Raw genomic sequence first — 27860 nt, forward strand, 5'->3', positions numbered from 1 at the left:
AGAGGCGCGGCCCGCTCGGACTCCAGGCCCCAAGGTAGCGGAAGGCGAGGGTTCCCGCGTGGGGCCTTGCGCGCGGCGCGGCGGGGCCCGCGTCCCGAGGCCGGGGAGGGAGGCGCAGATCCCCGAGCGCCGCCCGCCCCCGCCGCCATTTTGCACCCCGCCAGGGCGGCGGCAGGAGGGAGAGCTCCCCTGGGGCCGGGCTTGGGCCCGGGCGGGGCGGCGGCAGAGGGCGGGCCCGGCGGGCAGAGCGGGCGGTGCCCGTCTGGGAGGGCAGCGGTGGGGCGGCTCTGGCCGGAGAGCCGGCGACCGCGCGGGGATGGGCCTCCTCGCGGCCCCGCTTGGAGACCTGGGCTGGCCCATCCCTCTGGGCCGCGGAGGCGTCCCCATCCTGGCAGCCCCACGCGGGATGCAGGGCGCGAGCGTGTGAACCGGTTCTCGGGGCCCTTCTAATTCGGTCCTCACTCTTGGGAGCAGCTCTTGGAAGGGGCCAGGCAATGGACTTGCTCCATTTTGCAGACAGAAAATCAAGGCTCAGAGTGGGGAGGAGATTTGCCTAGGGACGCCCAGCGAGATGGTGGCCGTGGAGCTCCCGTCGTAACTCCTCCAGTGCGGTGGCCCTTCTCCCCTGGGTTCCCTCTGCCGCCCCTGCCAAAAGAAGGGGCTGAGGTAGGGCATTAGTTAAGCCAGCAGTAAGTTAACTAATGGGCAGTTCGTTCGTTCTTTCTGGCTGTCGTTGTTTTGTTTTTTAGAGGGTTTTGTTTTGTTTTGTTTGGGGGGGGTATTTTTAGATCGGCCTCCTTCTGCACCATCCAGGTGAGAGCTAAGAAGTATTGCGAAGCCAAGTCATGGATCCGCCTGCACGTAAAGAAAAGTCCAAAGTTAAAGAGCCCGTTAGCAGAGTTGAGAAGGCCAAGCAGAAATCAGCCCAGCAGGAGCTGAAGCAAAGACAGAGAGCAGAGGTGAGAGAAAGGCGCACCTGCAGTCTGCGGGAGGGGATGCTGGAATGGAGAGAGGTCTGTGACGGGAGCCCTGCCTGCCTCCAGGCAGAACAGGTGTCTTCCCAGGTTTCCCAAAGGAGATCACTGAGGTCCAGACGGTGGGGGGCAGCCCAGAGTCACACGCCAAGGGTCAGTACCTCGGCCAGGTAGTCTCCAGACGAAGCAGAGCTTTTGCGGTGAGAACCTGAGGAAGGAGGAAAGGGGAACGAGAAGGGACCTGTAAGGGAGGGTCTCGCAAGGGAGTGAGAGACCGAAAGCGTCAGACACCGTAGGACAGACGGCCTGGATTTGGTCTGGAGAGTAGCTGCCGAAAATGAAGCAGCAGACGCCCAAGCTCTGCTCTCCCCATTCTGTTCCTTTGTTCAGGCTGCACTCACACAGCAACTTGACTGTTTCCATGAATATTTTATCTTTGTATTTAAGTAGAATTATGGGGTACATTTTCTAATTTACTAGGTGTTGCCAAATTGCTTTTCAGAGAGATTGTACAAGTCTGCACGCACATGAGCAGTGTAAGAGTTCTCGTTCCCCACTTCCTTTCCAGTGCTTACGGGTTGTCAGACTTTCAATTTTTGTTCATCGAATCCGCTCACTCACAATACTGAGCTGTTGCTACATGCCAGGCACTGCTGCAGGAACCTGAGCTGCATGAGTGGACCAGGCAGAGACGAGTCAGCCCCTGCTTGCATCCAGTGGGGACACAGACATAAACACAATAAGCGAACGTGATAGTGTGTTCGAAGTTGATCCATAAACTGAAACCTGCCTCTGGATTAGGACAGGGCGTCTAACCGGGTTCTAACAGCTTGGTCCCCTCTTTTCTTCACCTCCACCTGGGTCCAGGCCCCCAGGTGGTTTTTACTGCCTGGCGCTTGGGTGAAAGGTAGAAAGCCCGCTGTGAGAAACGGCCCTGGGCCGCTGTGCCTCGTTCCACGGCCGCACTGAGGGTTGAGGGCTTTGCTCATGTGCTTATTGACCCCCTGCCAGGGAGGTTCCCTGGTTACACTCACCTGTCTGACTTCAAATCCCAGCTCCTCTGTAAATGCCAGTTCTTCCCGGGTCACCTTGGGTGAGATCCTCAGCCCCCCCCCGGAACTGCAGTTCTTCGGTTCCTCCAGAGTGAAATGAGGCGCACGACCGCTGTAAGGAACAGAAACGTTCCATGCAAAGCACTTAGCACGGTGCCCAGAGAAAGCACTTGAAAACGGCAGTGATTGTTGTCAGCAGTCACTGTGCTTTTGTTGTGTGGACGCGAAGTCGAATCAGACGGACTTGCTGAGATGCCATGGTGGACTTGTACTGTTGCAGCAGCTGGCGCTTGTTGAGTTCCTCTGATGCGCTGGGCCCAGGGCCCGCCTGCACAAGGGCCCCGTGTAATCCTCACACCAGGGCGTGTTAGCATTGCTCCCACTTTGACCTTGATGCATCCTTCCTGGAAAAAGGAAGGGAGATAGGATGCACATGCCTTGGTGAGAGGAAGGTCTTACTGTCTTTTAAGGTGAAGGGCTGTGAGCAGAAAGCCTAGGGAGTGAGGAACTGGAGGGCAAGAGTGCCGTCTGAACAGGTCTCCGGACCTTCCTGCCTGCCTCCTGCTTGGCCCTGCAGCTGCCTTGCTGTGTTATCTGTGTTGCCTGGAATGTAATTTCCCAAGATAGGAATGTGGCAGGAGCCCTTGTGGGGAGGAAGAGGCACAGTTTCCATTCAGTTCTGCAAAGATGCCACATTCCACGGAGCGAGCTGTGACGGCAAAGGCAAATGGGAACAGAGGCCCATTTGGCAGCTGAGGCAGCATTTGGTGGTGCCTTTCCTTCTGGAAAGTCTTTCACTCTTTGCCTTGGACCCCGACCCATTCTGAGTCTCTTCTTTCTCTGCTTTATAGATGTATATACTAAGTGTCACATGTGTATGTGCACTTGAAGAGAATGAATAAAACAAACACTCTGGCACCTACCACCCAGCTAGAGAAATCGAACAGGATCCGAGGCTTAGAAGCTCCTCAGACGTGGCTGGTCATGTCCCCAACCTTCCCACTAGCAGTATCTTTGTTCCTTAATTGTATGCTCTTCACTCCCTTGCTATTCTGAATTAATTTACTGCTTTGCTGTTTCTTTGTGTGCTTCTAGGTAATACTGCATGGCATGTTTCTGAACTTTCTGTTGTCATGTTCTGTGGCTGGCTCTCCTTGCTCAGTGTCTCTTAACTATTCAAACTTGTTTTCATCATAGAGTGTGCCAAAAACGTGCCCATCTCAACCATCAGCATTATGATGTCCTGAGACTCATTCGCGTTGTTTTTCGTGACTGTGGAATTCAGTTTTTCTTAAAGTTTATAATCAGTTATAAAAATGGGAAGTATGGGATTATTCACGCTTTCCATCTAGTCAGTTTGGACCGTGGACTCTGTAGGAATTTACATCTTTTAAGTTTTCAAACTTACGGACGCAGAGATCATAGGTTTCGTTTTAACCTTCATTATATCAGTGCTTCTGTCTTCTTTTTGATTCTGATGATGGCTGTGCCTCCTCCCGTCTCACCTCTACCCCGTCTTGGGGGTTTGCGGGGTTCTCTTGAGTGAAAACCATCTCGTTTCAAAGGCCGGCTTGATGTTTTGGTGGATCCTCCTATTACGCACCTGGCTGCTGTGTCATTCATTTCTGCTCTTTCTTTGTATTTTCTGTTCATCTGCTCTTTTTGAGCATTTTCTGTTGGTCTCTCTTCTTTTTATTACTCAAGTGTTATCCCCTGTTGCAAACACGGCCAGTCTTTTTTTTTTTGCTTTTATACAGATGTGGAAGTGTTATTTCTGGTTCTTGGGTGGTTGACTAATCACTGCCGAGTGGCAACAGGGTGGCCAGCCCGCCTTTCACCTGGAATGTCTCTTGCAGTTTTCCTCCCACCCCCTCTGCTCACCCTGGTCGTGTCCCCGCTGCCTCCTCCCTGGGCCGTTGTGACACAGGTCTCCCGAGCACCTAGACGCTCTGCTGCCCGACTGCAGCCTGGCAGGGTCCCCAGTTAGCGTTCCCAAAGCACAGATACCGTCGCGCTGCTTCCCTGCGCGCTTGTCTTGCCGGCTCTCGGGGTCGGCCGGGGGAGTCCAGACTGCTCCGCGTGGCGTTTAAGGCCCTCACGTGCTCGGCTCGCTTTCTTCAGCTCCCCAAATCCCGCTCTGTACCTCCCACACTAGCACACGTGAAGTTTCCAGAACTAACCCTGTACTGTCTCCATTTTATTTATGTCCTCATGATACCTACTCCCCATCCTGTGCCATGTGCCTTCTCTCCCCCCCCCCCCCCCCCCCCGTCAGAGCCCACCGACTCTTTCAAGGCCAGATCAAGCCACCGGGGTCACTGCTGCTTCCCTGATTCCTCAGTGGCGTTAATGGCCACCTCTCCTCGGCCGTTATCAGTGCCCCTGTCCGACGGATGCAGTTCTGGCGTTTTCACATGACACAGCCTGTTGAGTGTGAGCAGACACTGAGCAGCTGCCCCCATTGCTAACATGTCTTATTCTCCCTTCAGATCTATGCCCTCAACAGAGTCATGACAGAGCTGGAACAGCAGCAGTTTGACGAGTTCTGTAAACAGATGCAGCCTCCTGGAGAGTGAGCCGCCCCTGTGTTCGCATGAGGTGGGACCCTGGAGGCTTTGTTTGTGAGTGTGTTGCCAGTTTTGAGCTGAGATGGCCCACGTGGAGCCTTACACAACTCGACAAGGAGACGTGTGTATTCCTCAAACTGGGTAAATCTGAACTTCCTCTGGGTAACTTCTGCTTCACCGGTTTCTCCCATCTGAATTGGCCCATTGCTTGCTGAAGAGACTTCTTCTATTCTTCTAAGACGACAGATTTTTTTTTTTAACCTTTTCTATTGTTTGGGAAAAAAAAATCAGTGTTTCTTGTGAAACTGTAAATTTTCTCCAAAAAATACAAATAAAATATGAGTGAAATGTTTACTTGCTCATGCTTTTGTTTGGGGGTGCCTAACCACAGAAAGTGGAGTCAAAAAAAAGTTAATAAGCAGTTCCCGTCATGGCGCAGCGGAAACAAATCTGACTAGGAACCGTGGGGTTGCGGGTTCGATCCCTGGCCTTGCTCAGTGGGTTGGGGATCCGGCGTTGCCCTGAGCTGTGTTGTAGGTTACATACTTGGCTCGGATCCTGTGTTGCTGTGGCTGTGGTGTAGGCCAGCAGCTGTAGCTCCAATTCGACCCCTGGCCTGGGAACCTCCATGTGCCCCACAGGTGTGGCCCTAAAAAGCAAAAAAAAAAAGTAATAGGTACGAAAAGTTGAGGTGAGCAGAAGGAATCCTCTCTCCTTCAGGAGGAGTAGAAAAGAAAGAATGGGACTGTTTCCAGCTTTCACTCTTCCTGGGGCTAAAGCTCTCCAGACCCTGCGGGTCCTGCTTTCAGCCACGCAGGTGTTAATATGTGACTCCGCTACTCGATGAGCCGCTACTCAGGCTTAGAGGCTTAAAGCTCGGATTTGTGTCACCCTGTGAATGCGGACAGCTAGCAGCAGGCTGGCACCAGCAGGGTGAGAGGAGTGAGGCACTTTTGGTTTTTCATCCTGGGGCTGGTTTACCAGGCCTAGAAGCAGAACGTGCGTGGACACGAGGCAGATCACTCAGAGAGGGCACAAGAGCCAACACTATTTGGCCCGGGAACTTCTGCATGCCATGGTGTGGCCCAAAAAAAAAACATAGTTCCATTAAACAATCCTTACCACATGTGAAACTGTAAAATCTGTTCTATTATCTCTTTAAAAAGAAAAGCCGGTCATAATTTATTAAAGTGGTTTCATAACCACCCACAGTTTGCTACTAGAGTGCTTCTCTAGGATGAACGATATCCAGGGCTAACATAAGCAGTCCCCAACTAAGGGTCAGACCCCCCCAGACGGTGCTCTTTCTCGAATACTACATCATTTCCTTAGTTTTATGATGACAACTCACCCCAACACCTCATTGCTTCGAAACACAAAACTGAGAAATCCCCATTCAACCCACCCCATGGCGGTGGTCCAAGCCACAGCAGTGGCAACACTGGATTCTTAAGCTGCTAGGCCACCAGAGAGCTCCATGAAGCTTTCGTTCCAGCTTTGGTTTCTTCACCATCGAGTATAATGTTAGCTGTGCGTTTGTCACATGTGGACTTCAGTATGCTGAGGTACTTTCCTTTGGTACCCACTTTATTGAGAGTTGCCATCATAAATGGATGGTGAATCGTGTCGAATGCTTTTCTGCATCTATTAAGATAATCATACGGTTTTGTTCTTCATTTTGGTAGTGTGGTGTATCCCACGATTGATTCGTAGATGTTGAACCATCCTTGCATCCCTGGGGTAGATGCCACTTAGTATGGTATATGAGCTTTTTAAGGTGTTGTATTTGTTGCGCCAATACTTTGTTGAGGATTTTTGTGTCTGTGTTCAGTAGTGATATTGGCCTGTAATTTTCTTCGTCTGGGTTTGGGATTAGGGTGATGCGGGCCTTGTAAAATAGGAAGCATTCCCTCCTCTTCAATTTTTTTTGAAGTCGTTTGAGAAGGACAGATATTAATTCCTCTTTGAATGTTTGCTAGGATTCACCTGTGAAGCCATCTGGTCCTAGGCTTTTGTTTTGGGGAAGGTTTTTGATTACTGTTTCAATCTCTGTACTGGTGATCCGTCTATTCAGATCTTCTATGTCTTCATGACTCGCTCTTGGAAGATTGTATGATTCTAAGAATCTGTCCATTTCTTCTACATTGTCCAATTGATGTATAATTGATCATGATATTCTTTTAAAAGCCTTTGCATTTCTTTGCTATCCCTGTTCTTATTTCTCCTTTTTCATTTCTGAGTTTATTAGCACTTTTTCCCTTTTTTCTTAGTGAGTCTAGCTAATGGTCTGTCAATTTTGTTTACCTTTCGAAAGAACCAGCTCTTAGTTTCATTGATCTTTTTTTATTGACTTTTTAGTCTCTACTTCATTTATTTCTTATCTGATCTTTAATCCTTCCTTCCTTTAACTGAGTTTGGGCTTTTTTGCCCTTCTTTTTCTAATTCCTTCAGATGTAAGGTTAGATTATTGGGTTGATGTTTGTTTGTTTGTTTTTGGCAGGGCCCATGGCGTGCAGTCCCAAGGCCAGGGATCAGACACACACCATAGCAGTGACAATGCCAGATCCTTAACCTACTAGGCCACCAGTGAACTACTCTTGTTTCTGAAGGTAGGCCTGTACTGCTATAAACTTCCCTCAGAGTATTGCTTTTGCTGCATCCCACAGATTGTGGTATGTCAAAATTTCATTTTCTTTGTCTTCAGGGAATTTTTTATTTCTCCCCTGATTTCTTTATTGACTCAATAGTTGTTCAGTAGCATGTTGTTCACTCTCCACATATTTATTATTTTTTCCATACTTCTTCTTGTAGCTGATTTTTAGTTTCATACCACTGGCATCAGAAAAGATGCTTGAGGTATACAGGGTATACAGACGTTCCAGGCCAGGTATCAAATGTATATATATGCCATGCACATGGCAAGTGGACGCTCCAGGCCAGGTTATCAAATCCAAGCCACAGCAATAAACCAAGCCACGGTAGAAACAGTGCCAGATCCCCAACCTGCTGTACCACCAGGGAACTCTGAGAAGTGTGTGTGTGTGTGTGTGTGTGTGTGTGTGTGTGTGTATTTGTTGTTGTTGTTGTTTTGGCTGCACCCACGGCATATGGAAGTTGCTCATATTTGAGCCACAGCTGCAACCTACACGATGGCCATGGCAACACCAGATCCTTAACCCACTGCACTGGGCTGGGGATCCAACCCACGCTGCCACAGAGACAACGCCGGATTCTGAACTCACGTGCCAGAGAGGGATCGCCTCTGAGACGTGTGTATATATATATATTTTTAATCTCGGCCTTCCCATTTGTCCTGTTATAGTTGAAATATTTTATTTACTTATTTTATTTTAGAACATGTTCATTTCAGTTCTGTTTTCATTTTTACTCCTGACACTGGGATCCTGAGCCCGAGAGCCAGCACAGAAGCGCAGCCCTACTTTCCCTCTGTTAAGTCAAGAGACTCTCAGCTGACCTGTAACTGTCCTCATCTCTAACCGAAACTAAACTTTCATTTGAGGCAGTGTGATATGATTATTATTGTTATAAACAAGGCACAGTTTACACAATCAAAGGCGCATTTTCCCTTTCCAAGCAGTCCTCTTGGGAGTCTACAAATTTATTTTAGCTCTGCTTGCTGTGGCTCAAAACGGACGTGGAAATCCTCTTTCAGAATTGCATCTTTTTCCTTTGAATGTAGTTCAAGTTTTAGAAATAGCCAGAAGTCATTTGAGGCCAAATCTGATCGCTGATGTGGTTTTGGTTTAAGAAGAGGACATCATTGGCTGATATTAAACACGAGACTTTCCAGCGAAATTTGGTTGGTTCAGAGTAAAATGTCTGTAAAGCCCCTGCTGGATCTGGGCACTGTACCGGGGAGCCACTCGCAGCTTCTGTGCAGGCAGTTCTCCCGCAGGATTTCCTAGGATATTTTGATGAACGACAGTGTCAGTGAAATGCGGGTTCAGCACTGAAAGACGGCACCCTGATATGTCCGAGTCCAGGTGTACGGTAAGATTCTTACTTAATATGGTAACTCTGCAGATGACTCACTAGGATGCACAGCCAAGTGAGTTCATCTACAAAGGGAACTTTTTTTTTTTTTTTTTTTTTTGTCCTTTTGCCATTTCTTGGGCCGCTCCCGAGGCATATGGATGTTCCCAGGCTAGGGGTCTAATCGGAGTTGTAGCCGCCGGCCTACGCCAGAGCCACAGCAACGAGGGATCCAAGCCGCGTCTGCAACCTACACCACAGCTCACGGCAACGCCGGATAGTTAACCCACAGAGCAAGGCCAGGGATCGAACCCTCAACCTCATGGTTCCCAGTTGGATTCGTTAACCACTGCGCCACGACGGGAACTCCTACAAAGGGAACTTTTTTGAGTGCCAGGCACTGTGGCAGTCAGCAAAAATATGAAATGTAAACTGAAGGAGCTTAAAATCTAGCGGCACACAGACATATGCATCTAACCATGAAAAACATAAATGGTATAACAGAAATATGACCGGAACGCAGTGAAGAAAAGGAGAGTGCTGTCTTTCCCGTAGAGCCAAACCATAGCATTGGACTTTCATGTTTTAAATCTCATTTTAGATTTAATGCAGTATTTGCCATATACATTGTTATGCAAACTTCAAGAAGTTAGACCTAAGGTCAAGGTGCTCAGGTACCCTAGTTGAGGGAGGAGTGGAAGCAGCCAGTCGTCCTCTGGTGTCCCACCGGGGGTGGACAGCCCAGAGGCAATGCCAGGGGCATGGCTTTCAGGGGGCCTGAGTTCTTCGTGAGGTGCAGCTTTAGGGTTGCATACAATTCTGTTTATTTCCATTGAATTTGGATTTTAGAATATGAAGTGCCATTTGAGTATCAATAGTTGAGTATTTTAGAGCTTAGGGAAAAAACACATAATAAGATCCTGGAAACCAAATGATGCCCTCAAGATGTCAATGTGTCTACTCTAAACAAAGCAAAGGTAGAAGCATTGATTGTGGAAATACAGAATTTCCAGTTACAAAATCCTCTACAGAAATTGGGCGACATGATTATCCTGCTACCAGCTCCACTCTACAGAGACAGAATCTGCAAATTTAAGAACTGCATTAATAAGCCCCACCTCACCACTGGAGTAATTACATCCAGGCAGGGCCGAGGCAGAGGCTCTACCGATTCTGCAGTTTCCCTCGCTTCCAAGGGATTAACCTTAGTGCACAAGTTCACCCACCTGGTAACAGGACTGGAACTCAAACCCAGCCCAGGTTTAGCTTGGAAAAAATTCTGTTCTGTATGACATCAACAACTATTGTCAAAAAAAAAAAAAAAAAAATTTGTCCCCAAGGGATTCAGAACCCTGAATAAAGAGGAAGAATAGAGGCTGCTGGCCCTGCTATGGGTTGCTCTGGTTCAAGGCCACATATATCGAGCTCATGCACAACACAGGGACAAGGAAAGGTATTTTTAGTAAGGGTAAGGCAAGGCCTGGCCCAACATGCCGGCAGAAACCCCGCAGAGACCGGGGGTGGGGCTCCTTAGTATCTCCCGTGCTCTAGCTGGAGACAGGCTGCCTCGCCCCACAGAGCGTCTGGAAAGAAGATGTAGGAGAGCGACCACGTCAGGCAGTAAAAAGCAGTTAGTGAGAGTGGAGACAAAAACAGCATGACGACACCTGGAAGAAGACAAGGCAAACACTCAGTTTTTATGAAGCTGCCTGGTGCGTATTTCTGCCCCTACTGTCCCATCCCATCCCTCCTTTTACCCGCAGTGCCTGACACTCAAACCAATGACACACGAGCCCGCTTTTACCAAGTCTGTCTATGGATATAACTAGATAATTATAATCCAATGCAATCTCAGGTTCCATTTGTCAAATTCAGATTCGTCTTAGCCAAGAATACATTTGACTTGCCCAGATCTCGTTAGAAAAAAAAGAAAACTATACTCATAATTGCTGCAGGTTGAGCATGTCTGCCATCCTAAGAAAGGCCAGCTTGCAAGGTGGGCCTGGGGCCTGGAAACGCAAGGTAGAGCTCCCTGCGCTGATAAAACTGCGAGGAGTGGTTCACCGCACAGAGACTGCTTACACAAGCCAGGTAGTTCATGCAACACCGATTTCCTTCTGGGGGAGTCTGGAATTTTGGTAAACGCTAGGCAGAGGGGACCTGAGTGTCCAGCCCCTAAAAACACCTTCAGCACTGAGTCTCTAAAGAGCTCCCCAGCAGGCAGGCAGACCTTCACAAGGGGTGTCACAATTCAGTGCTAGAGAATTGCGTGTCCTGCACGGCTCCACCGGGAGAGGGCGCTTGGAAACTTGCACTCGGTTCCCTCCCGGCTTTACCCCACCAACTGGCCTGTGGCTGATTTTTTTTTTTTTTTTTTTTTTTTTTTGCTTTTTAGGGCCGCACCCCCGGCATATGGAGGTTCCCAGGCTAGGGGTCTAACCGGCCTATGCCACAGCACAGCAAAGGCAGATCCTTAACCCACTAAGCGAGGCCAGGGATCGAACCTGTAACCTCAGGGTTCCTGGTTGGATTTGTTTCCACTGCACCACGATGGGAACTCCTCCCTTGGCTGATTTTGCTTTGTATCCTTTTGTTGTAAAATAAATCTTAGCTCTAAGTATGACTATCCTGCAAGTCCTTCTAGAGAATCATTGAACCTGGGAGGGGCACTGAGGGATCCCAACGCAATTCGAATCTCAGATTCAGATTCCCCACCAAAAGGCAAAAGGGCACCAACATTTGTGCAGGATCTACCTCGCACTAGACGTTCTACCAGATGTGGTACACGCATTATTTTTTGTACATTTCACCATTATCCAGTGATTTAGAACTCAGCCTATTTTTCAGAGAAGGAAACAGGAGGTGCAACCGTGTGAGGTCCTGATTCAATCCCATGTCGGCCTGATTCTTAAAACCTGACACTTTCTCTGCCTCAGAAAGCTCAGGAGGAGCGTGTTCCGTGGCATTTCCATGGGAGCGACCGCCCCATGTTCCTCGAGAGAAGTGGGAACATGGGATCTGACAGGAGACGGCTGCTGGGGATAGGAAGCAGTGACAGGAAGGTGCTGGAACTTTGGAACACTGCAGCTTGACAACAGTCATTGATCTGCTGAGTCAATGAGATGAGAGTTTAAACAAGAGCTGTCTTGGAAAAAGGTCTGGGTAGCCACAGGCCAGCTTCTCAGATGTACAAAGCTCCGTGGGGAAGAAGGGACATCACTCTGAAAGGTGACGGCTGCAGTCCAGGTCACAGGACTACACACAGCAGGTATTTTGAAACCTCTCCAGCAGGGCTGCAGTACCGACTGGCGTCAAGTCTGTGAGGTGCCGTCCCCTCCTTTACTCACGCGGCACAGACGATGCAAGGAGGCCACAGACTCAAATCGGCGGTGTCTGCAGGAGCAAAGGACATCGTGGGGGATACTGCTGCTGTGGGATAAGAGAAGGGCAGGTGGAGGGAAGAAGGGGGCTAGAAACTTCCACTTGCAGAACCCATCTGGGCCAGAGGACTTACATATGTCATCTCATTCAATCTCAAGAACCCTGCAAGGGGAGTTGCCATCATGGCTCAGCAGAAACAAATCCAACTGGTGTCCGTGAGGATATGGGTTCAATCCCTGGCCCCCGCTCAGTAGGCTAAAGATCTGGTGTTGCTGTGAGCTGTGGTGTAGCTCAAAGACATGACTTGAATCCTGCATTGGAGGCTGGCAGCTTCAGCTCCGATTTGACCCCTGGCCTGGGAACCTCCATATGCCGCGGGTGCGGCCCTAGGGAGAAAAAAAAATCTGTAAGGCATGGATTATTCGTCTCTTTTATAGATGAAGACAACCGTAGCCAGGTAATCAACTCAATGTGCTGGAGGTAGAACTTGAATTTTGTTTAGCTCCAAACCTAGACTCTTCTCACCCCATTCTGCCTCCGCCATCTGGGACCCAGGAGCCCGTGTCTAGAACGCGAACGGGGTTGCTGGTGCTAATGCGACAGAAGAACGGGTGTGAACCGAAAGGGCTGGGCCAGGGTGGGAACCAGGACCCTGGAAGCAGGGAGTAAAGGCAGGAACGGAGCATCCCGTAGACGTTTGTCTTGTTGACCTGAGCCCACTTCGAAAGAAGAAAAATGGATGGTCTGCGAAGAAAGCCCTCAGTCAAGGAAAACTCGGGGAGCACCTGCTGGGCCCCGCGTGACCAGTCCGCTCGGGGCCGGAACCCCCTCAGTTACTGTGGCCTGGGGAGCACCTGCTGGGCCCCGCGTGACCAGTCTGCTCGGCCCGGAACCTGCTTCCTCGGTGGCCCAGTCCCACTTGCCACACGTGTCGGATTTCTGCATCTCCTCCATCACCCTCATCCGACGAAAAGCCGGTTTTCCTCCTCCCAGTCTCAGTCTGCTGTGGTCGGGTCTCTACGTGACAGTCAGAGTGATCCTTTAAAACTGTCACTCAGGGAGTTCCCACCGTGGCGCGGCAGAAACGAGTCCAGCTGGGAAGCGTGAGGTGAGGCTTCCACCCCTGGCCTCACTCAGTGGATTAAGGACACAGTACGGCCATGAGCTGGGGTGTAGGTCGCAGATGCAGCTCAGCTCTGATGTTGCTGGAGCTGGGGCGGAGGCTGGCAGCTCCAATTTGACCCTAGCCTGGGAACCCCCATATGCCGTGGTCGTAGCCCCAAAAAGCAAAAAAAAAAAAAAAAAAAAAAAAAAGGTTGCTCAGAAATCCCTTCAGAGGCTTCCCATTTGCCTCTGGGATAAAGTCCCTGCCCCGTTTCACTGGCCTCAGTCTGTCACCAGCCCTCTCAGCAGGTCCAGCTCCTTCTGGCTTCAAAACGTGAACTTCTGTTTCCTTTTCTGAACCAACTCTCCAATCATTTGGCTAATCATCTTGCAGATTTCATGTATCTTTTATTTTTTTCCAGTTTTATTGGGATATCATTGACATACGACATTGTCCTGGTCTGAGGTGTAACAACAATGGTGTTGGCATATACTGCAACATGACAACCACAACAAATTCAGGTAACACCCACATCACCTCATATAGTTAGATTTTTTTTCTCGTGGTGGGAACTTTTAAGATCTACTCTCTTAGCAACTGCCAAAGAGATAATACGGTACTGTTATAACTGCAGCTCCCGTGCGGCACGCTTCATGCCCAGACCTTATCTTCTAACTGGAGTTTTTTCTTTTGACCGCTTTCATCTGCATCACATTTAAATGTCCCGTCCCCGAGGACTCTGTCCCACCTGTGAGGCAGTCCAGTCAATCAGGTCGCCCTCTGGCGCCTCCTGAGAGCGCCCTAGAGTTTCACAAGACATCAAAACTATGTATCTTTAGTCATTTCTGCCGCGATTTTTTCGGTGTCTGTCTCCCACATTGCACTGACTGTAAGTCCTGAGGCAGCAAGTGTCTGTCTCGTTTACTAACTTGATCCCGAGGACCGGGCATATGGTAGGTATTCCCCAAATTTCCACTGAACTTAGTAACATCCAACAGATATTCACTGAGCGTCTGCTTTGCGACTGGCACGGTCCTGTGTACGAGGATCATAGGACAAAGGGGGCAGGTTTAGGGTATAAACAGGTAAATACGTGTCAGGTGATGGTAAGGTCTATGCGGAAAGTAAAGCAGGGTGAGAGAGCCAGGGAACTCCGGGGCAGGGGACAGCGACAGGAAACAGTCGCTGGTGCCCCTGGAGGGCAGCACTGCCACTCACCTCCCAGGTAGACCATTTTTTTCCAGTTTTCAGACTCCAGGACCTCGTCGTGTGGGTAGTAGCTCTGGTCCATCATGAAGAGAATCATGAGCGAGGCCATGCAAGACAGGATGAACGTGTTGCCTTTGGTCAGGAGGGAGGTGGAGGCCAAAACACAGGAGGCGTAGGAGCAGGGCAGACCCTTGTATGTGAAGGGAGTGCCTGCCAGGGAAAGAGAGGACGGTGTAGCTGCTTCCCCTGCTCTAAGGCAGCCACGGGAGTGGGCCTTGGGGACCCATCTTTGGGACTTTCCTGCCCCCCATTTCGAATCTCCCCTTCATCCCAGGGCAACGGCCAGCTGTGACGCACTCGGAGGTGATGTGGGGGGTGCCCCCCAAAGGAAAGCAGGCTCTTGGGACCAAGCCTGGGCCCTGGCTCCTAGGAAGCCTCTGTGGAAGGGCTCTGAGATCGTCCTGTCTGCATCTGCGACCCCTTGAGTTGTGCTCCTGGGCAAGGCAGCTACCCGCACCAGAGCTCAGCTTCTCCCTCTGTCTGGGGGACACTAGAGTGTGCTCCCTAGTTCTAGAGTCTGTGAACCCATGTGCTCCGTCCAAAGGTCGCACAACAAGAAAAAGGCACCAGCAGGTCAAGAACCGAGGCCTCCTGCCGCCTGGTCCAGGGCTCTGCCAGTGCAGCCCGCGGTCTCCAGCGGGCCTGGAGCGGGGAAAGGACGGAAGAGGTCTCACAAAAGGCAGGAGGGGGGTCGACTACTGCACCCCAGGCTCCTGGCATCTGACAGCCCCTCCCCTCCATGGCTCCCTAGCTTGAGCCCCAAAGCTGGCTTCCACTCACCAGTCGAATAGAAACAGAGGCGAAAAGCAATCGCTAACACATAGACGGCAGCCAGGAACCCGTTCAGAGGCCCATCCACGCCGAGGAGCAGGGCTGAGGCCAGGCCAAAGGTGGTGAAGACAGCGAAGTCATTCAGCTCAGCTCCTGCTCCAGAAGAGGCCAAGGTTAGAAGAACTTACACGCCGATGTCCTGTACGAGGTCCCCTCTGGTGGGAGAGCTGGCGTGGTGACAAGCAGGGTCCCGCTTGCCAGATCCCTGAGGGCCCAGGGGGCAACAGCTGCTCCCCGGGGTGGTCTATTGATCAAAGACTAGGTTCTCCTTCTGGCTCTGGCTCAAACTGATCCTGTGGCCTTAGGAAGTCTTTCCCCATCTCGGTCTTAGTTTTCCCATCCTTAACCGGCCAGGGTTGGACCACAGCTGTCAACAATTTTATTTGGCCACACCCATGGCACGTGGAAGTTCCCAGGCCAGGGATCGAACCTGCGGCACAGCAGCAACCCAAGCCACTGCAGTAACACCACCACCAGATCCCTAAGCTGCTGCACCAGAAAAGAACTCCACAACTGGAAATGAATTGATAAGCTATGGAACCCTTTTTTCAAGCAGCCTTACATGGAAATATTTTATCATATTTTAAACCAGCTGCTCTGCTTAGAATAATTTTTCTCCTCGCCCCCTTCCCCACTACCACAAACACCACTCCCACTCCTAGATCGGCCCTGAAGAGGGAGGCAGGGCAGATGAGAAAACTGGAAGCCAGGACAAGGACAGCCAGAGATCAACAAGTGAACCAGCAGAGGAGCCAGACCTGGAGTGTGGGGCTCACAGACTCCTGTCCAGGGCTGCTTCTGCTGCGCTCAGGCTTGGGAGCAGGATGACGAAAGCCTGTTGGATGTTAGCGGGTGGGGGAGCTGACCCGAGTAGACGCTCCTGGGGTCGGGGACTAGGAGTCTGAGGCCTGGACTCACCCGATTTGGAGCAGATGTTGAGGTGTCTGGTCACTGCTCCGACAGCCATGTCTAACAGAAAGCTGATCAAAAGCATCCAGGAGGCACAGGAGGATTTTCTAAAGTGCAGGTCAGCAGGCCAAACAGGGTGGCTCTTTCATAGGCTCCACTGGCCTCCCATCCCCAGTACACCCACAGGCTTCCTGCACTAGCGCGCACACACACACACACACACACACACACACACACACACACACACGCACACACAACCTTACACGTTCCACACACGCACACCCTGACAGACACTGCTTTACATAACACACACGCACTCGCACATGCTCCCTCGCACGCCCTACACCCCTTCCGGTCTTAAAGGGGTGCTCTGAACCCCCAAGGTAATTACTAAGGCCCCTTCCAACCCTAAATTCCAGGCATATTCGATGCCAGGGGGGTCCTGAGTCCTGGGTCCTAGCCCAGCCTCTGCCACCGTCGTACGGCGAATTCTCAGATCCATCTACAAGCCCCTCTTCCTCCATCTGCAAAGTGAGGAGTTTGTGCCAAGGGATTTTTATTGCAGATATAGGCCTAGTCAGATTCTCTGTTTCTCCTAGCGTGAGTTTTGGCGGCTTATCAAAGCCCTAAGGTTTCATCTAGGCTGTCAAATTTGTGGGCAGAGTTATTCACACTATTCCTTTATCGCAGCTTTAATGTCCACGTAATGATTCCTCCGCTTTCATTTCTGACATTGGTGGTTTGTGTCTTCTCTCTTCCTTGGTTAGTGTGCCTGGATGTTTATCAATTGTATTGATCTTTTCAAAGAGCCATATCTTGATTAGCTATTTTGACAATGTATCCACTAGGAACTTCTAATGAGACAGGTTTCCAGGTTTTGTTTTGTTTTTAGGGCCACAGGTGCAGCATATGGAAGTTTCCAGGCTGGGGGTTGAATTGTAGCTACAGCTGTAGCCTACACCACAGCCACAGCAATGCCAGATCCGAGCCATGTCTACAACCTACACAACTGGTGGCAGTGCGAGACCTTCAACCTGCTGAGCGAGACCAGGGATCGAACTCACATGCATCCTCATGGATACTAGTTGGGTGTGTTTTTGCTGAGCCACAATGGGAACTCCAAGACAAGTTTCCAGTTGTAAATAAAAGGAAATCATATTATATCACCACTACTCAAAAAAAAAAAAAAGAAGAAGAAGAAGAAGAAGAAGCGCCAGGTTTGTGTTTAAGTGATTGTCTTTCTTTTTTCTTTCCTTCTTTTTTCTTTCTTTCTTTTTCTGCCCTGGGGCACATGGAATTTCCAGGGCCAGGGATCACTGCCGAGCCACAGCTTCCACATACACTGCAGCTGCCGCAATGCCACATTCTTATCCTCTGTGCCAGGCTGGGATCAAACGTTACATCCTGGCCCTCCAGAAATGCCACGGATCCCATTACATGACAGCAGGCATTCCTCATTGATTTTTCTTTATTGATTTCTTATTTTCAATTTCCTTGATTTCCTCTCCAATTTTCATCATTTCTTTCCTTCCGCTTACTTACTATGGATTGAATCTGCGCTTCTTTTTTGAGTTCCCTAAGGTGGACACTTACACAATTGATTTTAGACCTTGCTGTTCAGTTTTTTTCTAAGACTATCTTTTCGGGAAGTTGTAGGTTAACAACAAAATTGAGAGGAAAGAGCAAAGATTTGCCATATACACTTGTCTTCACACACGCATAGCCTCTCTCGTTATCAGCAATGCTCACCAGGATGGCACATTTCCGGCTCTCGGTACTCCAAGAATGAATCTACACGGACACCAGGTCATCACTCAAAGTCCATAGTTTATCTGAGGGTTCACTCTTGGGTTGTATGTTCTACAGTTTGGGACAAAAGCATAATGACATATGGAGGATTTTCACGGCCCTAAAAACCCTCTGTGCTCTGTTTACATCCGCCCCGCTGGCAACCACTGGTCTTTTTATTGTCTCCATGTTTGTGGAGACATATTTCCTCCATATTTGCTTTTCCGAAATATCATATAGTTGGAGTCATATAATATGCAGCCTTTTTTTTTTGGCTTCTATCACATAATAATATGTATTTAAGGTCTCCTTTGGGCTTGATAGCTCATTTCTTGTTAACACTGTAAATGATATCCCATTGTCTGGATGTACCACAATTTATTTATGTATCCATTCATCTACTAAACATCTTGGTTGCTTCCAAGTTTTGGCAGTTATGAGCAAAACATCATAAACATCCATGAATAGGTTTTGGACACAGTTTTCAATTCATTTGGATAAATGCCCAGGAGTGTGACTGCTGGATGATACGGTACGGGTATGTTCCGTTTTGCAGGAAACCACCAAACTGTCTTCCGAAGGGGCTGCACCGCTCTGCACCCCCTGGAAATGAGTGAGGGTTCCTGTTGCTCTGCATCCTCGGCAGCATTTGCTGTTGTCAGTGTCCTGGCCATTCTCAGAGATGTGACGTGAAATCTCATTGTGGTTTAAGCTGCATTTCCCTGACGACATATGATGTCGAGTATCTCTTCATATGCTTAAATGCCCTCTGTGTATCTTTGGTGAGGTATCTGTTAAGGCCTTTGGCCCTTTTTAAATTGGTTTGTTTTCTTATTGATAAGCTTTAAGTTTTGTATGTGGGTTGCACCTGCAGTATATGGAGGTTCCCAGGCTAGAGGTTGAATCAGAGCTGTAGGTGCTGGCCTACACCACAGCCACAGCAATGCCAGATCCAAGCCATGCCGGTGACCTACACCACAGCTCATGGCAACACTGGATCCCCAACCCACTGAGCAAGGCCAGGGATCAAACCTGCATCCTCATGGATACGAGTTGGGTTCGTTACCACTGAGCCACAATGGGAACTCCTGGACTGTAGTTGTTTATCAGATGTATCTTTTGCAAATATCTTCTCCCAGTCTGTGGCTTGTCTTTTGGTTCTCTTGGTGCAGTCTTTTGCAGAGCATATCTCTTTCCTGATATATGCATTGAACACTAGAAATTTCCTCTTAAGTACTGCATTCACTGCATCTCACAAATTTTGATACGTTTTCACGATTGGTTCAAAATATGTTTTAATTTCTCTTGAGACCTCTCTTTCTAATCCATGTATTGTTTAAAAGTAGTTTAACCATAGATTTGGGGAGTTTCTGGTTATCTTTCTGTTACTAGTTTCTAGTTTAACTCTATGTGGTCTGAGAGCATGCTTTGTATGACTTCTATTCTTTTAAATTTGTTAAGGTCTATCTTATAGACCAGCATGTGGTCTATCTTGGTGAACTTGGAAAGACTGTGTATTCTGCTACGGTTGGATGACGTGTTCTACAAATATCAACTCGACCCAGGGAATTGATGGTGCTGTTCAATTCAGCTACATCCTTATTGGTTTTCTGCTGGATCATCAGCTACTGACAGAGGGTATAGAAATAGCCAAACATGATAACAGATTCATCAATTTCTGCTTTAGCTCTACCTGGTTTTTTTGTTTGTTTTATTTTTTATGGCTGCACCCACAGCATGAGAAAGTTCCTGGGGGCAGGGACTGAACCTATGCCATAGCCATGACCCAAGACACAGCAGTGACAACACCAGGTCCTTAACCCACTAGGCCACAGGGAACTCCTCTACCAGTTTTTGTCTCATGTATTTTGATGCTTTGAATGATTTCCAAGATGTCATTCAGACTCTACATCCAAAGACTTTTATGTTTCTTTCCAGCACATGCTCCCAGACCCCTCTGACAGCAACTACCACAGTCTTGGCCAACCTGCCCCAGGAGGACACACCCAAGTAGCCACCCTGACTGCAAGGCACGGGTGGCCCCGCAGAAGCAAAGAGAAAACCTGGCCACAAACCTCAGCTGCCCCCAAACAACCTTCGTATTTCTTTGTTTAGACTCATAACTATGTGTCTAGAGGGATTTGGGCCCACATCATGGCAAAAAAACTACACTCCAAGATTAGCTTGAACGAAGGAGACAGTTCCACACAGTTCTGCTCTGCAAAGAAGTTCATGGTGTCCTTTTCAGATTCCACGTGTCAGTGACAGCATTTGATGCTGGTGTCTCATTGTCCGATGGACTTCACTTAGCCTGATAATTTCCAGGTCCATCCACGTTGCTAAAAATGCTGGTATTTTGTTCCTTTTAATGGCTGAGTAATATTCCATGGTGTGTATGGACCACATCTTCTGGATCCACTCTTCTGTCGATGGACATTTAGGTTGTTTCCATGTCTCGGCTATTGCACATAGTGCTGCAATGAACATCGGAGTACATGTGTCTTTGCGAGTCGTGGTTTTCTCTGGATAAATGCCCAGGAGTGGGATTGCTGGATCCAATGGTAGTTCTATGTTTAGTTTTCTGAGGCATCTCCATACTGTTTTCCACAGTGGTTGCACCAATTTGCAATCCCACCCACAGTGTAATAGGGTTCCTTTTTCTCCACACCCTCTCCAGCACTAACTGTTTGTAGACTTTTTGATGATGGCTATTCTGGCTGGTGTAAGGTGGTATCTCCGAGTGGTTTTGATGTGCATTTCTCTAATACTGAGTGATGTTGAACATCTTTTCATGTGTTTTTTGGCCAGAATTATCTCATCTTGTCTTATGGATGAGAAACAGATCCAGAGAAGTCACTTGCTAATGGTTATAAAAAAAATCAAACTTAAAAAACAAAACTTAAAAATAAAGAATCAAACAGATTAGGAGGATACCATTTGCATTATAAAGGACTTGTCTTAGAGTTCCTGCTGTAGTGCAACAGGATCTGTGGCATCTCTGTAGCACCAGGACACAGGTTCAACCCCCAGCCCAGCACAGTGGGCTAAAGGATCCAGCATTGCCACAGTTGTGGCGCAGGTCGCAACGCTGGCTCAGATCTGATCCCTGGCCCAGGAACTCCATATGCCACGTGGCAGCCAAAAAAAAGGGGGGAAAAATGGACTTATCTTAACGAGCTGATTTCCCAAAGGCATTGAAATATGACTCAGTTTATATAAACATAATTTGCTTACAACTTTTGGGAGGGCCCATATACATGTCTCAGAGTTTCTAGCACAGTGCTAATTTCAAGTATTCTGCCAGATCATATGCTCTAACTTAAGAATCAAAAAGATTGAATGGTACCCCTGCCTACCCCCAGATTGGACAGAGGCCACCAGAACAGAACCTCTTGATTTTCTCAGAGAGATCAGTCTGGATTTTGCCACAGTCGGAAGGGACCATAGAGGCAACAGTGTGATGTTTTAGACGGAGGAACCGAGGCTCAGAATGTGTCCCAGTCGAGGGCACGCATCAGGCTGGCGGGTGCAGGGAGGCGGGGATGCTGGCCCCTTGACTCCCAACCCACTGCACTCCCTCCTGCCCCCAGCTGATCTGTATGCCCAATGCCTGCCTCTCCAGATCCTCCCTCTGCCCTCATGCCCTTGGCTCCCGCTCTTGGCTAAGAGCCTGCTGGGCCCAGACCTACTTGCAGAAGCTGCAGAAGATGGAGAAGAGCCCCAGGATCATGTTGGCCAGGGACAAGGCATTGGCAACATCCTTCCAGGAAAAGTCACTCATCTGGGGGCGGCTCGGATCTTTGGTCAGGAAGAAACGGGTACACTGACCTGGAGCCCAGGGGAGAGGGCCGAGCGGTTACCAAGGTCGAAGGGCCCCCAAAGAGGCTCCCAGGGGTCCGGTAGTTCTTGTTTCCCTAGACCTCACCCCAGAACTGCACCCTCCCACCACTGTTTCGCTGGCTGGAGTGAGGGCGGCGGGAAGCAGACGGAGGAAGCCCAGGAGGGAAGAGAGAGGGGCTGAAGATGAGCGCCCGGGAAAGGTCCACAGCAAAGCGAGTAAACTGGCACAACCACGGCTCCCCTCTGACCGCACCCCTGCCTCCAGCACAGGCTGCCTCCCGTCCAAGTGCTGACCCTCCCGGCACCCCCAGGAGCCTTTTGTCACAGAGGCCGCTCTCATAAATGAGTCCTCTTAAAAAAAGAAAATTTACCAAGTATTTTTAATACTTTGGGGTGAGCCAAAAACCCTGGGAAGGGGTAACCCTCTCACCCCCACGAGTGGCCCGGGGGAGCGAGGCTACCTGACAGGAGGGAAGCACAGAGGACCGGCCGCAGGCTCAGCCTGTGTCCCGCAGGCCACACTCAGGCCCTCGGAAGGCCAGGGCTGGCTCGGACAAGCCCCACAGCAGCCCAGCACCACCAAGGGAAGCGGTGAGAAGAGAGACATGGGCGCGGCCAGCACGGGACCGTTCACAAGGCACCTTCGCCGCGCTCCCCCTTCCGATCCCACGACTGGGAGACGGAGGTGGGTTTCGCGAATGAGGAACTAACGCCCTGCGAGGTGGGGCTCTGAGCTGAGAGCGCAGACAGGCTGAGGAAACCCTAAGCTTGCCGGTTTGCTTCCAAATCGGGTGCCTCTTTCGCCCAGAGCATAATCTCAGCAGCAGGTCGTCTGTGGGGCAGCGGCCTTGCGGGAGCTCAGACGGCCAGCCTGGGTGGGCAGCCTCGGCCTCCACATGCAGGGGCGGCCTGCCCCGGCCTCCCTAAGCGGCAAGAATGCAGCTGGCCCGGCCCGTTTGCACAGTCCCTCTGGGTCTGTTCTCACTCCAAGACCAAATACGTGCACTCCTTACACACACACTGGGCGTGAAACTTTCTTCTGGAGCAGCAGCCCCAGCGCGCTCTGAAACAGGGAGGCCCCACTGGTTGTAAACTTACTACCCACAAACGGCACAATCCTGAACTTGAGTAAAATACACAGGTTTCAAGGTGCTTTCAGGTCTGTGTTCTCATTTAATCTCCGTTCCTTTTAGAGGCGAGGAAGCTGAGACTCTGCCTCCCTGCAGCCCCTCTGCGGAGCCTAGGCCCTTCTGGACTGGGTAGGAGCTGGAGAAATCATGGTCCGTCCCCATAAACACTCTGCCGCCAAAATGGCAGAGGTTGAGAAGGGGCTACACGGGGAGTTTGGGACTCAGAGTTGATCAGGCAGCACAGTGGAGCTTACTGCTCCCACAGGCCAGCTTCATTTGCCAAGAGGTATCAGGAGCTGCATGGCCAAAGCCACCGGGACTCCTGAGATCTTGTCAGACCAGGTCCCCACAAAACCTAAGACAGGAAGCACTGCTGGCCAGAGAAACCTGAGAGGCGCGGGGGGGGGGCGAAGGGCTGGGTGCACACCCCTCCCCATCAACCCTTCTCTCCTTGCCTGTCCTGAGTCTCAAGGCTGGCCGCAGCAAGACCAAACACTGTGTTCCAGCCTAGCCCACTGCTGCCTGGGAGAGCAGCACCCTAGCTCCTCTGACTCTAGGAGGCAGTCAGCAGGTGCCTGGAACTTGTCCACCAATTACTAGACACACCCCATCTACACTACTTCAGTTTTTTTCATTAATGTTCAACAAATTGTCTACTAAATTATCTCTTTCATTCACAAAGTACTTCCTCTATCACTTTGGAGGTCAAAGAAGACCCAGAGAGGGGAAGAATCTTGCTCACGGTCACATAAGAAGTGGCAGAAAAAGACTTCCAGCTTCACCTTAAGTGTTCTTTCCTGTGTAATCGGGGGTACTGACTGATCGTTGAATCCGTTGTAAGCTCAGCCTGAACAAGGTGCTGGGGGAAGCCCTGGGCCCTGCCTTCATGCAGCTTACGGTCTGTTCAGGACACCAAGACTCATGCACGCATGTGGAGACTTGCAGACTGTTCATGGGGGTAACTCATCTGAGAGACGGGGAAACTGAGGTTTCAGGACAGTTAGGTAACGTGTCCCAGTACATGGTGGAGCCAGGATTGGAACCAGGCCTCCTCCTTCTCAGTTAAAAGCCACTCGCAGCATAAGGCACAGGCCCAGGTGTGAACGCCTGTGGACCTGAGAGTTAGGGCTGTAGAAATTCAGAGAAAAAAGGAACAATCCATTGATTCAGCAAACGCTTGGACTTGGGACACACAGAAGATTAAGACCTGGTCTTATCTCTCAGAAAGCTCAGTCTAGCAGCGCAGGGAGCCCTGCAAAGCAAAGTGACTGAGGAGGCTGCTAAGGGAACACAGAAGGGCCCCCGGTCAGGGGGCTCGGAACAGGCTTCTCAGAGGAGGGGGTCAGAGCCGAGGCTCTGCACAGCAGTGGCTGCAGGACCAGTTCATGTCGCTCCCTGGCTTCTTGGAGGCCATCGCCGGCTCCCCCCGTGCTCTCAGGATGAAGTCCAACTCCTTCACTTGGTGGGCAAACCCTTCGTGATAAAGCCCTGCTCAACGCTCGCCCCCGCCTCCATCGCGCATGGAACCCCTCCTCTGCCCCGCTCTTGCCGCGGGTGGTCCTCTTTGGGGACCCTGACACCCCCCCTCAGGCCTGGAGGTGCGCGCCTCTGCACTGCCACATCTCCTGCTCTCCGCGGGGCACGGGCACGGGCACTCTGATCTGGCAGCGCCTACCTGGCCTTCCTCCTCTGCTGTAGGGGAAGTAACTCCAAGGCCCACCGCGGTCCCCATTGACAACAGAAGGTGTTCAGTGATTGTTATGTTAAATTAACAGAACATTCTGGCGCTTGCCTGAGATCCTCTCCCGGTACCAAATCCCTCAAAGCCTGTCCCGTGTGTCCTGTGATAAACCACCTCAAACGAACTCTTGACAGTCCGGACCCTTCCACACACCCAGCATCCACCCAACGCTTATGACCTTCTGTTTACCAACCAGTTCGCCTGTGGAGGCCTTCTCTCCGCCAGGCCTGTGCGTTCGGGGGGGGCAGAGAGCACCTCTGGAAGCCACGCGTCTGGCAGGAGGCAGATGTGCGTAGGGACAGGGAAGGCAGCGGGGCAAGTGTGCTGAACAAGCGGCTGTCGGGTGGCTGAGGATGGGGGGGACAAAGTCTGGGGGGGGGCTGGGACGTCTTCAAAACTGTGGCATTGACAAAGGGGGTCTCTCAGCATAAGCAGAGGCTTCGCGGGGGCTTCCCGACAAAGGAGATTGCCAGGGGACAAGCCCCGTGAGGAGGCTGCATCCCTGGGACAGAGGGCTGCCTGCAGGCCCAGGCGGAAGGGAGGCCGCAGCAGCGAGAGGCAGCCGGGGGACCGGCGGGGGCGTCTGGGTCGGAGGAGCTGGGAGTGGAGGGCGGCCGCGAAGGCTAGAGGCGGAGGCAGAGGAAACCAGTCCCCAGACGCGGGAGTGAGGGGAAGAGGCTGCGCGGGCAGAAACAGCAGCCGCCGGGCCGCTGGCGGACGAGGCCGAGGCGCGGGGGACCCCGACCTCGCAAAGGGCAAAGGCTCGGCCGCGTCGGTTCCTCGCCCGGAAGCCCTGGCGCAGCATCGGGAGCGCGAAAGCCCCACGCGGAGCTCGGCAGAGACGCGCCCCGCCTCGGCCCCTCCGCATCCCACGCCCCTGCCCCAGAGGCCCGGAGCCGCAGCGGGGAGCCCGCCTCCCGAAAGCGGCAGACGGGCAGCAGGGCTCCCCTTCCCGCCAGCCCTCGCCTGCTGCTCGCTGGGTCCTGCGAGAGCGGCGCCGCCGCCCTGCGCCCGGCGCCAAGGGGGGAGAGCTGGAGCCTGGGCTGGGCCCCGGCCCCGCGCAGCTCTCCGGGGCAGGCGCGCTCCGTGCGGCCGCGGATGCTCACCTGGGGACCAGGCATTCCTGGACGGGGCGAGGGCGCCCTCCTTCCTCGGCTGACTGTGGGCGGATGGGGACCCAGCCGCGGCGAGGGGGGCGCCGCGCGGCCCCAAGCCTCTCGCCCCCGGCTCTTAGCTCACAATCCCAGAGAGGCAGGGAGGGGCCGGGAGCGGGCCTCACCTCGCAGGGGAGCCGCGGACGTTGCAGATGTGCACAGCCAGATGTGCACAGCCAGAACGGAGGGATCGGAGAGGAGGGCGCTCGTCTATCGTTAGGTTCCGACGGTGGGGAAGGGACCCATGCGTGGCGCGCGGGTGTGGACGGGAGGAGCCGCGGGAAGACAGGCTGTAAGGGATGCCGGCTCCAGACGGCGGAGGCCCCGGGAAGCTCCGTGTGGGCAGGGCTCTGGCCATGCCTGGTTCACTGCTGTATCTTTGCGCCTAGAGCGAAGGCTCTGGAATAATGTACCCTCCCACCCCACTGCAGTATTTACTGGATCAAGAACGAGTTGAGTAATTTACACTCAGTCCTGAAAACAGCCAATTTTAGTAGGGAAGTGACACGGTCAAGCTGCTTTAGAAAGATTATTCTGGCAGCCAATGTGGACAAAAGCTCTGTAAGCCTGCGTGAGCCATGAGCGAGGCTGGAGCAGGGATACACTGTTGGACAACAACAGAAAGAAACGGGAAGTAGCGGGACCAGGAGCCACTGTGCGACGGGATCCCAAGGGCGGGCGAGGAGGGAAAGGGAGACGCTAAGAGCCTCTCTGAGGTGCCCAGATTCCGCAACGGGATGAAACTTGTTTGGGAGTTCCCTGGTAGCTCAGCAGGTTAAAGATCTAGCTTGTCACTGCAGCGGCCCAGGTCCCTAGACTGGGAACCTCCACATGACACAGGCACAGCCAAAAACCAAAAAACGTGTTACGCCTGAGCAGGATCCCAAGCACCAGTTCCAACACCAGCCCCACACTCTCTGACCTACCCTCATGCTAAATTCCAGCAGCAACAGCCTCCAGCAACAGCCTCCAGGGCTCTACAGAGTATGCAGAAGAGAAGGGGCGCAGCTGGGCGTCGGAGCGGCGGGAAGGGGAAAAGGGGGGGTACAGGATCCAGGGCTTCCCAGGGGGCTACCAGCCCCGGGGCGCTGTGCTCACTGCTCGTCAGACGTCGTGCTGCTGGATCTTCTGAAGGATCCTGATCAACCCTCCCATTCTCCAGAAGAGCAAGCGGCGCATGGACTGATCTTACTGAAGGTTACAGCGTTATTAATTAGCGGAGCTGCGACCTGAACACAGTTCGGGGCTAAAGTCACATCTAAGGTGTCTGAAAAACTCAAAGGGAGAACCAGGACACAGGGAACTAAAGCTGTGTTCTGAGTCCGAGCCCACGTCAGGTCAACTTCTTTCTGTCATGTGTGTTTCCCTTCATTTGTCCGGCCACGTGGACCGTGAAAGTGGCAAGATAAAAACAGTCACATAATGATTATAACCCTGGCTTTAACTTTTAACCAGACTTACATTCCAGCTCTAACAATTAGCAGATGTATAAATTTGGACAAGTTACTTTGATTTGCTAAACCTATTTCCTAACTTATAAAATGGGATTGCCGTGAGAATTAAATGAGCTTCTATGAAGTGCTCGGCACAGCGCAGAAGCTCAGGCGTCACAACATTATGATTCTAAGGACTCGATCATGCATCTGAGCCTGGACAGGCTTCCTTCAGAAGAGGGAGAGGAAGCAGGGAGAGCAAAGAAACACCCAACTCCCCAACTGCCCGAAGTTTCCAGCTTCCTCCCGTTCTGGATCACACAGAAGTGGAGAACAGGAATAGCAGGGTGGCTGTCTACACTTGCACCAACAGGGTGGCCGCTAGACAAATGGGGCTCCTAAATCCTTGAAATGCAAATTGAAACAGCTGTCCATTTACCAGAGTTTAAATAGTTTTTCAAAAAACAGAATATAAAAGTAACTCACTTAAATTTTTTTTTTTTTTTTTTGCTTTTAGGGCCACACCTGTGGCATATGTAATTTCCCAGGCCAGGGGTCAACTCAAAGCTGCAAATACTGACCTACACCCCAGCTCATGGCAATGCCGGATCTTTAACCCACTGAGCAAGGCCAGGGATCGAACCCGCAACCTCTTGGTTCCTAGTCGGACTTGTTAACACCTGAGCCATGACG

At 51.2% G+C, this 27860-nt stretch overlaps 2 protein-coding genes and 1 long non-coding RNA gene across 10 annotated transcripts; 2 read left to right on the top strand and 1 right to left on the bottom strand.

Moving 5' to 3' along the window:
- Window positions 1-4945, top strand: SVBP (small vasohibin binding protein). Of its 4 annotated transcripts, none has more exons than XM_021096913.2 (3): window positions 1-34; window positions 789-959; window positions 4516-4945. In XM_021096913.2, exons 2-3 carry the CDS (start codon window positions 846-848, stop codon window positions 4600-4602), a joined length of 201 nt encoding a protein of 66 aa, XP_020952572.1. In that variant the 5' UTR covers window positions 1-34; window positions 789-845; the 3' UTR covers window positions 4603-4945. The 4 variants fall into 4 exon arrangements, with proteins under 4 accessions (XP_020952572.1, XP_020952576.1, XP_020952573.1 ...); XM_021096917.2 differs by having other exon boundaries at window positions 814-959; XM_021096914.2 differs by lacking the exon at window positions 1-34 and adding an exon at window positions 148-666.
- On the bottom strand, window positions 969-26035 carry TMEM269 (transmembrane protein 269). 4 transcript variants are annotated; one of them, XM_084965418.1, is made up of 6 exons: window positions 25687-26035; window positions 21559-21697; window positions 16091-16188; window positions 15122-15265; window positions 14291-14491; window positions 969-1182 (listed from the first exon to the last, which is right to left on the bottom strand). In XM_084965418.1, the coding sequence occupies exons 2-6, from the start codon at window positions 21648-21650 to the stop codon at window positions 1115-1117; spliced, it is 603 nt and encodes a 200-aa protein (XP_084821544.1). In that variant the 5' UTR covers window positions 21651-21697; window positions 25687-26035; the 3' UTR covers window positions 969-1114. The 4 variants fall into 4 exon arrangements, with proteins under 4 accessions (XP_084821544.1, XP_084821543.1, XP_084821545.1 ...); XM_084965417.1 differs by lacking the exon at window positions 969-1182 and adding an exon at window positions 9163-10253; XM_084965419.1 differs by lacking the exon at window positions 969-1182 and adding an exon at window positions 10946-11979.
- LOC106504280 (uncharacterized) lies at window positions 8455-20428 on the top strand. 2 transcript variants are annotated; one of them, XR_002345248.2, is made up of 3 exons: window positions 8455-8604; window positions 13494-13593; window positions 19808-20428. It is a non-coding gene; the product is annotated as an uncharacterized LOC106504280 (long non-coding RNA). The 2 variants fall into 2 exon arrangements; XR_014808555.1 differs by lacking the exon at window positions 19808-20428 and adding an exon at window positions 18426-18606 and having other exon boundaries at window positions 8456-8604.
- Window positions 26036-27860: the final 1825 nt, after the last annotated feature.

Source organism: Sus scrofa, chromosome 6 (assembly GCF_054392235.1).
Source record: "Sus scrofa isolate SSC_HxYL_T2T_F1_AM1 chromosome 6, Sscrofa_HxYL_maternal_Yorkshire_Landrace_v2.0, whole genome shotgun sequence".
NCBI classification, from domain to species: domain Eukaryota; kingdom Metazoa; phylum Chordata; class Mammalia; order Artiodactyla; family Suidae; genus Sus; species Sus scrofa.